Source organism: Pelobates fuscus, chromosome 6 (genome assembly GCF_036172605.1).
Source record: "Pelobates fuscus isolate aPelFus1 chromosome 6, aPelFus1.pri, whole genome shotgun sequence".
Lineage (NCBI taxonomy): Eukaryota > Metazoa > Chordata > Amphibia > Anura > Pelobatidae > Pelobates > Pelobates fuscus.
In genome coordinates, this window is record NC_086322.1 from 224,284,157 (window position 1) to 224,297,808 (window position 13,652).

The window sequence follows — 13,652 nt, forward strand, 5'->3', positions numbered from 1 at the left end:
CAGTCATGTAGCAATCACATCTGGAAAGGAAAATGTACTAAAATTATTCTGAAAACAAGACTCTTCCACTCCAGTTCGGTGTATAAATACTTTGTATTTTTATTTGTTAAACAGACATTTTATTAAAATTTAAACTTCAAAAAGTAAAACATTGTGGTTTGTATAGCAATTTTCTAAACATGATACAGAATTTCACATAAACGAGATAGGAATCAACAATAAATACAACCTATATACATTTTTAAATCTCAAACATATGGATTTACAGACTGACAAAAAAAATATATACACATTTTAAGCATCAATTGTGAAGCTTTATGCAAAAACATTTGGCACTTCAATAAATTAAAACAAAACAAAAAAACAACAACTTAAAATTAGGTTTATACTTCCTATGAACAGAAAACAAATTCATTTTACAAATATGCACCAATAATGCTATGTGAACACATAATATCCACGCATTATCACAAAAGAACATGTGTCAAGAGAGCAACCTTCATTTAGCTTTTTAAACAACAAGGTCTCCAGATGGAAAAATATAGATTATAAATTATTTGACGCTTACTTAGTGATACGATAAGGATGGTCTTTCCTACCCCCTGCAAGCTAAATTCAGTAAAATACCAAAATAGCAGATCTGTGATGCTTAAAATATGTCTGTATCTTTCCTCATGTTCTTTTAACTGTTTAAATCCCAAAGGCAATTTCAGGCAGGAGGAGGGTTAGAAGCAGTCATAGACCCAATATGACCAACAATTCCCCTTTCAGCTCCAAAAACAAACAAGAAAACTTGTATTAGATTGTTTTTTGTCAAGGCAAACCAAAACACAAAACCCATTGACCTTGATTTTCAGTTCCATGTACAGCATCTTCACTGGAGGATCAGTTAGTGGTTTGGGAGTGTGGATCACATACAGTCGGCAACATTGCTGGATCCCTGGCCAACATCTCTAATTTGTGTACATATGCAAGCGCACACAGAGACACCAGCCCCAGCTCTGCAATGAGCTACGGAACCCACAATTTCCCATCTGCACAAAAAAGGAAGAAAAAGTGAGTAGACAGGGTAAATCAAACAACTGGTTGTATACACACTAAACTTGGAAAGCAATAAAGATGCATCCCTCAGATAAAATATGCAAGCAATCCATACTTTTACAGAATGTTTTATTAATTATCACTACTTGTTTTACATGGTTAAAGAGTCTCTGCAAATTATGTAATTTACTCCAGATGGTGACAAAGCCCCCCAGCAGTGACTTTGCCATTCGATTTCTGGTTGCTGAGGGGTGCAGGGGAAGGAGAGTTATACTTGCTTAAAGCGGTTTCATGTGGCTGCTGCTATAAGCCCACATCAGTATTGTATTCTCACGCATGTGCGAGAGTACAACACGGTTTATGGAAGAACCTGCAGTCTCATGGGATCCACCATAGACCACAGTATTTGTATCCCCTCAGCCATCCCTGGTGACACTTCGGGCTTAAACAAAAAAAAAAAAAAAAGATAGTTCCACTTTTTGTCAGATGTTGGGAAAAAACTAAGTATTAGTCTCAGTATGCTTTTCTTTTGAATGTGTTGGAATTTCAGTGAAATTACTTCACAGTCAATGTGAGTACTGTATTCCATAAATATTTTATCTTAAAGGGACACTGTAGGCACCCATATCACGTCAGCTAATTGAAGTGGTCTGGGTGCAGTGTCCCTTTTGCACTTAGTTTACAAAGCAGCACTAAGTCTGCCTACAGTGGCTGTCTACCAGACAACAACTAGAGGGCTTTTTGAATCGAAACAGACCCAGCATCAGATTTTTCCCCCATAGGAAAGTATTGATTCAATGCTTTCCCATGGTAAGGTCTAATGCGCCCTTTGCGCCTGCTCATTGTGGGACGCTCATGCGGTTTAATTATCCTTTGTTTTAAGACACCAGACTGAGTTAAACTGCTAGGCCTGCAGTGAGGAGAAGACAGCTCAGGCAGTAGCAATACAAGCAGAATACTGCATGTCTGGAGTTATAGCTGTGCGGTAAAGCCAAATACAGCTTGTACAGTGACATTAGAGCACCCCTTCATACTAAATGAATAAAATAAAAAAATTTAATTACTGAATTTCCTTCAAAAACATGACAGGGTACTGTATATTACTGACAGTATTTATCCTAGTGACAACAGACAACTGTACATATCTATACTCTTTAAATTGCTCTGTGACCATTCTCATAATACTTCCCAGCATTTCACCTTTAAAATCGGTACTAGATCAAGTCAAAACTACAATATACAATTTCCTGTGTTACTAATGCCCTCATCTATGGGAACTAGGGAATCGACCGATTATCTGTTTTTCCGATATCGGAACGATATTCCGATTTTTTTGGTAAGTATCGGGCGATAAAACCGATAATGAGGTGCGCCAGCGCATCCGTAAGGCGGCACAAGCGGCCGCCTTAGGGCGCGCTAGATTGGAGTGACCGGCAGGTGGTGGGTGCACAGCACTACCTCCTGACAGGCACACTGTGTAGCGTGGCCGAGCGGAGCAGTGTGTACCGCGGTACAGGAACTTATGTTTCCTGTACCTGGCCGGACTGAAAGGAAGTGCTCACTGAGAGAGCACTTCCAGTCAGTCCGGCCGGGTACAGGAGACAAGACAGGGGGAAGTTACACTTTGGGAGGGGGAGGATGAAAGAATGCTATAGGACATGGGAGGAAAGAAAGCAATGGGGGAGAACACTAAGGGACAGTGGAGGGGGCGGACGACGGGATATTAAGGTACAGGGAAGGAAAAAGGAACACTGGGGTGGGGAGGGGCACTAAAAGATAAGGGAGAGGAACATTAAGGGGAATGGGGGGGGAGGGGTCGGAGGTGGGAGTTCCTACCATACATATTTACACAAAAACACACTGCATCTACTACCCACACTGCATCCACTGCACACATGCATAAATGTTTTGAAAACAATAAAAAAAAAATCAACAAAAAATCTGACTGACAGATTTGTATTTTGGGCATTTACCACTAAATAAAAATAAATAATTTTTCTCAAAACGGTAAATGTACAGAATATCGGTAAGCTATCGACCTGAAAGTTCACAGATTATCGGTATCGGCTCTAAAAAATCAATATCGGTCGATCCATCCCTAAGGTGAGCCCCTGTTTACGCTGCTCACAGCTTAGGGCAATTAGGTAATATTGCCATCACCCGTTCATAATTATGTCTGCCCTTTTTTAAGGATGTTAATCACGGAGTATATCTGATTGCATTGTGCTAGGAGCAGGAATTCTCTGTTCTCAAAATTTCATCAGACATAAATATAGATATATTTATATTTTATTGCCTGAGGACCCTGTGAGTTGTTGTTGGGTGTTGGTTAAAGGGGTACTCTTTGTAAAGATACACTCCAAGCACTAGAACAACTTTTTTTACAACCAGATTCCTCTGCTTCACTATGGGCGGCAGAGGTGGACTAGCCAGGAGAAATTTCACAAAAACTGACACAGATTAGTTGATGGTACCCTTAGTCTTTACACTGTAAACTAAACAACTCATTGTAGCGATTATGATGCAGAATGCTCCTTGAAGTAAGAGAATTTAGCATATAGTGAGTAGTAGTAGTTTGTTTCAGATTCTGTGTATCTGCAATAAGATTGAGAAAATTGCTCTAGCATCATGTATCAAAACATCCAAGCACCCCTGCAGAGAGGAAACCTGCAGCATTGCTTTTCAGTATATTTCAGAAGAACAAACATGTATAATAGGTACAGTGCACAATTACCTGTTCATTGAGGGGTCGTAAGATTCTACTGTGTTCAGATAAGCATTTCCATTATGACCACCTACTGAATAGATTTTCCCCATTAGTGTTGCTATGCCAACTCCGCCCCTAGGGGTAGTGAGCTCTGCAACATATTCCCACTTGTTCGTGCGAGGATCGTATCGTTCTACAGAACTCAGTGGAGAATTGTCATCAAAGCCCCCTGCGTGGAAACACAAACAACTGTCAAACAATCCAACATGAAACAACGGAGATTCTGTCCTCAAGAAAATAAAAAAATTCAAAACTATTACCAGTGAGATTCCCAAGTCAAACAACATGACGGAAAACATGGGTTTTTATTTTTGACATTTTGTTTTATGCATGGTAGTTAACTAATCAGACAATTTTAGGCCCAAGTACAAGTGACAGCAGAAAGCCTTAGGCTTAGTATATTTTGAATATACGTGGGAGAGAAGTGCTAAACAAGTTACTATTCACAATCGAGGTATTTAAATGCAACAATAAGGCTATGTACTCCAAATTTTCATCAGCTTGCACCATGATGGGGGCCCTTTATCTCTTATTGGCAAACTAAGAGGACATTGCTTTCCACGTTTGAAGCTGGAATAGCAGGCACAGTAATCCTCCCACCCAGGTACTCTGTAAAATGCGGATCTTTGGAAAAGGGAATACAGACACAATGGCTCTTACAAAAATTTGAACTAATGATCGCTAGCATTTTGCACTACAGTCGTTGTAGAATCTTCTATGACTCTTGGCCAGGCTGAATGTTACAAACAGCAGCAGTAGAATAAGATTTTGCTGCACACAATGCTCCATCTGTTCCTTACAGATGCACCAAGGTGCAGCATTACATGCAAGAGTCATGACTTGACCAGTGCATATATTTTAATGTTTCCTATATTTTAAGTTTGATGGCTGACAGGGATTCATTCTTCATTAACAACTTGGAGTCTGAAGTTCTACTACCCTGTGATAGTGGGTGTAAATCTGTGAATGCAAAGACTAGGCACCAGTTAAGGGTGCTTGGAGCATACCGTACACACAACTTCTTTACTTACCTACTACATAGAGGCAGCCGTGTAGTTCACTCACTCCATTTCCAGCCCTCCTCTGGCCCATTTCCTTGACGTGAATCCACTTGTCTAGATGTGGGTCATACTTCTCCACACTCGAGAGGGAAGCAACTCCATCATTTCCTCCCACAGCATACACATGGTTCTGAAATACAAAAATCTGCAAAATAAGAGCCCCCAGCCATTCCACCAGTAGCTAACCATAAATATTATAGACCGCTGAAAGAAATGGTTTACATTAAATAATTCAGTTTGCCACTGACTGGAAGAACTTTTTACCTGCCCACATACATTCAGAGATACATCTGGGTGATTGATTTGGATCTCTATACATTTGTGCTGTTCAATGAATTCCTGAACAACTGGACACATTAATAAGACATAGTATCTGATTGGCAATATTGTTCACAACCCTGGAGACACTTCTGTAGTGAATGATACTGCATGTAATCATGGTGCTAAGAAAAATAGCAATAAAACAAAAAGGTGACTCTCCCCCCCCCCCCCCCCCCATCTTCCTAGTCTTTGTTGCTATACTGCAAATGGCTGCTGCCTTCTAAAAATAAATCCGTTTGACATGATTGGTTTGTGAAATCATTAGGATGTGTATGGAAGGTACAGCAACAATTATGGATGCTCAGTCATTGTAACCTAAATCTACATGAACACAATTTTGCCAACCAGGTATTGCAGGCCAAGGATCGAATTGCACCGTTCTCGGCTTCCCTTTATGTAACGAGTCACGCACACTATAATTGTTTGTTTAAAGAAGAAAATCCGGATACCTGAAACCCGTAAGAAGGTTTGCATTCTGGTAAAACACGGACTACATTTCCATTAAATCTAACACTACGTTTCTAGAGATACACATATGAAAAGGGTCAGACTGTGTGTGCTCAGGGAGGCAAAATGGTCGTCCCCCATAAAGTCTAGCATAGGTTCGGTATTTACTGTATAAACACACAAAAAAAAAAAAAACATCAGGAAGGCCTGGTACAACTAAAAGTAAAAAAACATTACCACAATGGAAGTTATGTTGAATAACTTACCACAAGAGCAATTGACCCAACTCCCCCTCGAGGAGTGATCATTGGAGCCACTGTACCCCAGCGATCAGACTCTATGTCGTATCGCTCCACGTCATTGAAGCATGTGTTATCATCCAGACCACCAATTGCATAAATTGGGCCACCAAGTGATGACAGTGCAATTCCTCTCCTAATTAGAGTCAGAAGATTTATAAAGAAATATAATTGAGTACTTAACCTAAACTTTTAATTCCTAAAGAATATTTAATTTCGGAGGTCTTTTGATATACCGCATATAACAGCAATACCTTATTTATATTTGCAAAGTTTCCAATGCCACATATTCTGAAATGAACAGTGAGCACATTCTTAAAGTAATACAGTGTTTACAGTGTAGTTTACAGTGTAGTTTACAGTGTAGTTTACAGTGTAAGTTTACAGTGTTCTTTCCCTAAATTAGAGTTGTGCACATAACGATCATCAAGGGTTTGGGTACTGCACCAGCTTGTTTTAAATGCCGTAGCATTAAAAAGGCTACTTACTACTGCTCTAGAATAAATGGGGAGTGACCGAGCTAAAACATATTTTTCGCAACTGAATATAACTCATCATGAGTAGGCGAGAGGGTGGCAGACAAAATGCTATGATTAATAAATAGAAAGACTTTCAGTACAGCTACAGGAAAATTGCACAGTCTAAATCACAGAGCACTATTAGTGTGATAGTAACAATATCCAAAACAGACAAATTAACGTCCATATATGTTAAATGGATTAGAGCCGGCATGTATAAATGATACTAAAAATCGTATAAAGTGACAAAAGGGACACGACAGTCTCCTAAAGCACTTGAAATGTGTTATTTTTCAAGATACTACTGACAATTTGAACACACTGCTTTAATTACCTCTTTGTATTCATTGACGCCTTCATCATCCATTTATTAGTAAGAGGATCAAACACCTCCATGCTACCTAAATGCTCATTTCCATCATGGCCTCCTACAGCGTAGACTTTACCTAAATATATAAAAAAAAAAAAAAATTAATAATAATGAAAACAATAAATGTTACTTTGGAAAAGCTAGTATCACATTGGTTATTCCTTTCATGGAAATTTTATGTGAAAAAAACAAAACACCAAAACAGCTTTACTGTACATCAATCACCCAATAGGCTTGCATACAGATTAAGTCAATCAGATTACACATTTTCAAATGCAGTACCCATTGCATTGCTGCATGCTAGGTACCAGAAGGTCTACAGACTACAACCCTTCTGATCACATGGTCAATCATAAATAAATGCAAGGATATGCATTTGGGAAATTAAAATAAACAGCTAATTTATCCAATAAATAATTTAGATGGGTATTGGTAATTTAATTGGACTTCCCATAAACCCAAGTTAAAGAATTGGCGTCATTGTCTGGGTGACTCATGTTGATTTAACTCTGGGAGAACCATATTTAAAAAATAAATTTAAAAAAAAAAAGCCACATTGAAGAATAACATTTGATAGATAGGCATCTTGTTTTGTGAACCACAGACTGACAATTTGTCCTCTTAACTATGTTCAAGAATATTAGAATGATGTGGTTCTCGCCAGTTTCAACAGGAACTGTAGACAGCTTTGTTCTGAAAAGATGGAGGCACCACAGAGGGAGGTATTTTGTATGTTTGTTTCTTACTTCTTTCCCTCTCTTTAAGTGGCATGTCACCTTAAAGGACCACTCTAGTGCCAGGAAAACACTCGTTTTCCTGGCACTAGAGTGCCCTGAGGGTGCCCCCACCCTCAGGGACCCACTCCCGCCAGGCTCTGGGGGGAGGAAGGGGTTAAACTTACCTCTTTCTCCAGCGGCGGGCGGGGAGCTTTCCTCCTCCTCTCCTTCTTCCTTGCGACGTCATCGCTGAATGCGCATGCGCGGCAAGAGCCACGCTCGCATTCAGCCGGTCGCATAGGAAAGCATTTACAATGCTTTCCTATGGATGCTTGCGTGCTCTCACTGTGATTTTCACAGTGAGAAGCACGCAAGCGCCTCTAGCGGCTGTCAATGAGACAGCCACTAGAGGTTTTGGAGGCTGGATTAACCCTCAGTATAACTGCTATGTTTATAAAAAAAAGGGTTAATCCTAGAGGGACCTGGCACCCAGACCACCTCATTAAGCTGAAGTGGTCTGGGTGCCTAGAGTGGTCCTTTAAGGGATGTTTGCAAATAATTACAAGACCCTATAACTGATGTTCTAACCCAATTTTCCCAGGTGTACCACATGACACAGAATGTTTTAATTATCCAGATAGCTTATATTTTTTCTTTTAATTCCTACTGACCTCCAACAGAGATTACACCAACATGTCGTCTCCGGCTGTTCATCTCAGGGCCAAAGAACCAGATGTTTCTTGTTAAAGAGAAGCATTCAATACTGCGAAATGGGTCTCCTGAGCCTCCACGTCCTCCCACACAAAACAGAACACCTGCAGAGGACAGGTACAATATGTAAAACAACCAGACTGTAAAGAGAGGTCAAGGAACTATACCAGACAGGGGAATTATTAAACAAACTGCAAAGGTTAAAAGAACACTTTTTTTTTTTTAATTCTTTATTTTTGCAGTGCAAGGAAAAACCATAAACACTTCTAGATACAGGACTACAAAGATACTGAACTTTTTTTTTTCTTTTATTACATGCAAAAAAGGTACATATAATAATTAGAGAAAATAAGAACATACTAGGAACGTTAGGTGAGTAAGATTTAAAATAAGCATGGTCAATGGAAATGCTGCTGAGTATACCAGGAGTATGGGTTATAAAAGCAACGACCAAACCTCTAGGAGTAAAAGATTATTAGCCAATTCCTCTTTTCTGGGCCAGCAACAGTCCCACATGTAGCCACTGAAAATCACAGGACCTCCAGGCATCCACCATGTGGTTTGCCACTGTATTGCATATTAGTTTTGTGAAATAAGTGCCTGCTCGGCAAGCTAGAGTTTCAGCCATGGCCTCGGTGGCCCCAGACTGGAGATCGCTGGAGTTTCAAAGGTAAGGTCAGATCTTGTCTTAAATACAGGTGGACCAGGACTGGGAGATGTTCGCAATTTAGGCCTCTGCACTTCCGCCGTATCAGAGCATCGCAGGATCCTTCCTGGAGACGTTGCTGCAGAGTCACTCCGGCATGGCGGGCAGTATACAAGCTGTGTCCCCCTCTGTGAGAAGCAGCTGTGAAGATCTGTTCTAGGCTTCTGAGTGTGTCGTTAGGGTAAGCAGAGGGAACAGAGTTGGCCTCAGATGCCAGCAGTGCAGTGAGAAGGTAAGATAAGGCTGAAGGAGTGTTATTTTGTTCACAAGAGGTTTCCAAAACAGGGATGCCTGGATAAATGGTGTGAAATCAGGTATATTCAGTAAAATGTAAAGAAAACCATGTCAGTTCAGAGTGGCTGCAGCCATGTACAGCCATGGCAGCAAAGCCCTGCCCCTCGGTAAGAAGATTATTTAAAGGGACACTAAGCACCATAACCACTACAGCTTAATGTAGTATTTATGATGCAAAGAGATGGCCCTGCAGCCTCAGCAGTGTAAACCATACCTTTTATGGAAAAAAAAAAAAGTGTTTACATTGCTTCCCAAGGCTACCTCTAGTGCATGTAACTCAGGTAGCAAGTCACTCAGACAGCAACTAGAGGTGCTTCCTGTTGTGCCTGCAATTTATGCAGGACATATGTTCGACATCTTTATGTTCAGCCTGAAGGCACTGAATGCTCCCCAAAGAGTAGACGCTGATTTGCAGTGTGGCAATTGCCACGTATGTGAACTAGCTACCGAATGCTTTTGATTAGTAATGAGGATGACCACAACCAGCGAGGAATGGATATGGGAGCGCATTGGCATAAAAGGCAAATTACTTTGGGGGGTGACACAAATTTAAATAGCTAGTATAACACGTCTGTATTCCTAATGTTAGATTGTTCTTTCAAAGAAGTCTTATGAGACTTATTAAGAACTTAAATAATTTATATTACTTGAGAAAATAAGAGAGAAGCACACATAGTGCAGTGTTGCAGAATTTAATCACTTGCACACCTCATTGTAACAGCACCCAAATATTTGCTGGCAGAAATCATTTCTATACATGATCAAATGTCAACTTTTGTCTGGTAACTGGTTGATTAACTGGTCTGGACAGCATGCACATGCCCCACACACTAATAAAAGAGAGGATGATCCACAGGCGACACCCAGTAAACCCTGAGACACAACAACGGCCACATCACCTAAATCCAATCTGCTGCCAGAAAAAACAAACTACAACAACGGACAGATACACCATTCAAAACCTCAAGAAAACACTGACACATGCCCTGACCTACAACATGGACAACGACCCTAACTTTCAACGTGAATATGACGAAAAACAAGCTGTAACTGAACCTTGAAATAAGTATAATCTTATCTCAACAATATCAGAGATCACATATAATAAGCCTCTGCAAAGGCACATGGCAAAATGCTACTAATATACCGATTCTGTATTCTATGTTACTTGTCAACCATACATCGCAACCCCTGCGTGGACACACTGTACCTCATGCTGAACTCAATAAAAACAGATTCAATACAAAGGACAGCATGCCATCTCCCGTGACAGTAAAAATTAGATTGAGGGAAGGGAAAATCGTAGCAAAATGCTAACATACTAGCAAAAAGTAACAAAAATTACAGTTCTAAAGGGGGGTATTGCATAAAGGGAAAATCTAATTGCTGTATTTTTTCCCTTTATTGTTTTTCTGAGAAACAAAGGACTGTTTTTACACAACGATCTCACCAACAAAGTTGTGATACACTGAAGTTACTGGCACAGGTTAGGATTTCCAACTAAATATGATTGTTCTTTTTATAGAGAAATTAAGACATCAGTGTCATCTGAAAAACACCCACTAGGTGGCACTAACTATGAACTTGCCTAGTGGTTCCCATCCTTTATTTCCATATAAACTGTATCCCTCATAGTAGCAAAATGTTTGTAATTAATAAAGTTGCTGTTATTTCATATGTATATATTTTTCTTTACCCAATCTACCCTTTTTCTCTTGCCCTAGGGATGGGTGTGCGCGCAAATCTGTGTTTAACAAGCTATAAACTATCCATTGACTTCAGTCGGAATGGGTTTTTAATAACTCCCCCCCCCCCCCCCATAACTTTCTCAAGAGATATAGCCATCTATCTATATACATACATACCTCAAGAAAGTTATGGTGGGAAAAGTGAATTAAAACCCCCAAATACATATATATTATACAGTGCAGATACACACATGAAGATACCACACAGATACAAACGCTGACAAACATACAGTTGCACAGACACACTGATACATATACAGACATACAATGACACATACACAGTTACACAGATACAAACAAATAATGACACACACACCTCCAGTTTCCAACCTTTAGGGTGCAGGAGACTTCTACTGGCAGGGGATACTGGGAGTTAGGAGCTTGCTCTCCCGGTTCTCCCCCCTATCTTGCTCCGGCACGGGTCGGTCAATGTTAGCTGTGAAGAGGTGACAGGTTATCACTTCCTCCCAGCGCTGTCATCACTGGTTACGCTGTTAATACAATGCAGTGCACGACCATGCCACTGATAACACGTCTATCAAGTGGCCCTAAGTGCATTACAGTTTCTTTTTTGCATAGCCCTGGGGAGAAATATAGTGATATATTTCCTGGCTTTGGAGGCTGTCCCTCGCTCCAGAACAGCATCCCAGATTGTTTGTGGGTGATACAGTATAACACCCACCCTACTTTGCTGTCCCCTGTCTGTGGACACTTCCTCAAGAACGTCAGTCATCACAACTGAAACCAAGATGCTGGCTTCAAGAACGCAGCAGTGTGTCTCTTTAAACAAGTTAGTAATTTCTATGGTTTACCTTTATTATCTTAAAAGCTGCCGAACAATAATATAAAAAAAATCACAACAACTGTGAACAAAGACCGTTTAATGCTTTTGATAATTGTAATAAAAAGCACAAGCATGTTGCTCACTCTCCATTTGAGGGGCAAGAATGGTAATAATAAAGTGAGAAAAACGTCAGACCAGAGCAGGAACTAACCAAAGGGCAAGCTACTGAGTTTTCTGAGCTTTTTCTTGTTCTCAAATTCTTGGTTTTTGCTCTTTAATGCATTAGCTTCCCGAAGTGTTAAAGATGTATATAAAAAATTAAATAGAAAAATTAATCTAGATGTGGACCCTATGAGCTTAGAGGGGTATCAGCTAAACATGGTTCCCAAAATAAGCTGAAATGATAACCTGGGGTTGCTGTATCTCTCGTGCAGAGAGAGCTTGCCAGCATTTTTGATCTGGAGATCTCTCTGATAAGCAAATGGTGAAGGTTCTCTACACAATGGCATAAGTGAAGAAAAATGGTTTTGAGAACTGAGCGAGGACAAAGCGAAGGGCAAGCTATTGAGTTTCCTGAGCATGTGCCCGTTCTCAGAGCTCTCACATTCTGCATCAATGGCAATACTGCACATTAGAATGCTGATAAAAGCATTTTCACATAGCAAAGTTTGTAATGCTGAAGGTCATGTACATTGTATGGAAAAATGCCCTCTTTTGAAATACAGTGTCAAATCTTTTCTAAAACAACTGAGCTAATCCCAGTTTTATTGGCAGCACTGAGGTTTATTGGCATTTGTGAACAACGGTTCATTTAGTCTACATTATGCAGAGCAAGAATATTCTACTACTGTAAGTCACATTCTGTGTAGGTTATGTTACGGTCATATAACATTTGATCATATTTATTAAAGGTAAACTGTGTCCAAAGTGCACATTTTTTAATGCATAGAATCGATTGTCGCAAAAATACATTAAAACATGCTTTTACTAAAAATTGCACAAACAAATTCTACAAACTAAAAACGTATCTCCCATTAGCTGCACAACTGGCCCCGTAAAGGGACAAACCCGTTTTCTTGGCACTAGAGAATCCTACAGTGCCCCCCTCTCTCCTGCCCCCCATACCACGTTGCTGAAGGGGTTAAAACCCCTTCAGTGACTTACCTAAATCCAGTGCTGATGTCCTCGGCGCTGGGTCAGGCTCTACCCACGCTCCTCCCCCGCCAGCGAGGGGAGACCTAACGCGCATGCGCAGCGCGCACTGAACTTCCCCATGGGGATTCCGGCGACGCTGGAGGTGCTCATGCATAGCGTGAGGACGTCCAGCGACGGTTAAGCAACCAAAAAGTCATTTAAGAAACTGGAAGGCCCTCTAGTGGCTGTCTGGTATAAAAACTGCAATAATTACACTAGGAGGGTTAAGGGTGATGGGAGTTGGCACCCAGTCCAATGGGCAGAAGTGGTCTGGGTGCCTGGAGTGTCCCTTTAAACTAATTAAGACCAGCCCCCTTTTTGCTCAGCAGTTACTTCATTGCAAATGCTGGGTATTACCCAATTAAATGACTATTAAAGAGAGGCATTGAGGACAGATCTCAAACCTACAGTCCTCCTAGAAATGTGTGGTTTTATTGATATTTAGGGATTCATTTAAATAAAAACAGAAACTCAAACAAACATACTTCTTGGCTGCATTAGCCAAGTATTCATTTCAATGTGACCATTAAAATGGTGATTTGCCAAATAAAGCTATTGTGGAGTAAAAGTCTTATAAGGCTCAGCTAATCACTGGATGAAACAGATTGGAGTTATATTCCACATAAGCATCTTAGCTTACATCAGATGTATTTTAACTCCAGCCAGATTAAGCAA

The 13,652-nt window shown here is 40.3% G+C and overlaps 1 protein-coding gene across 1 annotated transcript in view; it reads right to left on the reverse strand.

Annotated features, from left to right (window-relative positions):
- Nucleotides 1-306: 306 nt before the first annotated feature.
- The window catches only part of KLHL8 (kelch like family member 8), a 40,350-nt gene continuing 27,004 nt past the window's right edge, over nt 307-13,652 (reverse strand). The window contains exons 5-10 of the mRNA XM_063425352.1: nt 8,212-8,355; nt 6,789-6,900; nt 5,904-6,072; nt 4,840-4,999; nt 3,776-3,977; nt 307-1,034 (exon numbers count right to left, since the gene is read on the reverse strand). Of these exons, the coding sequence (XP_063281422.1) occupies nt 911-1,034; nt 3,776-3,977; nt 4,840-4,999; nt 5,904-6,072; nt 6,789-6,900; nt 8,212-8,355 (911 nt within the window). The 3' untranslated portion in view covers nt 307-910. The remainder of the gene's footprint in view (nt 1,035-3,775; nt 3,978-4,839; nt 5,000-5,903; nt 6,073-6,788; nt 6,901-8,211; nt 8,356-13,652) is intronic.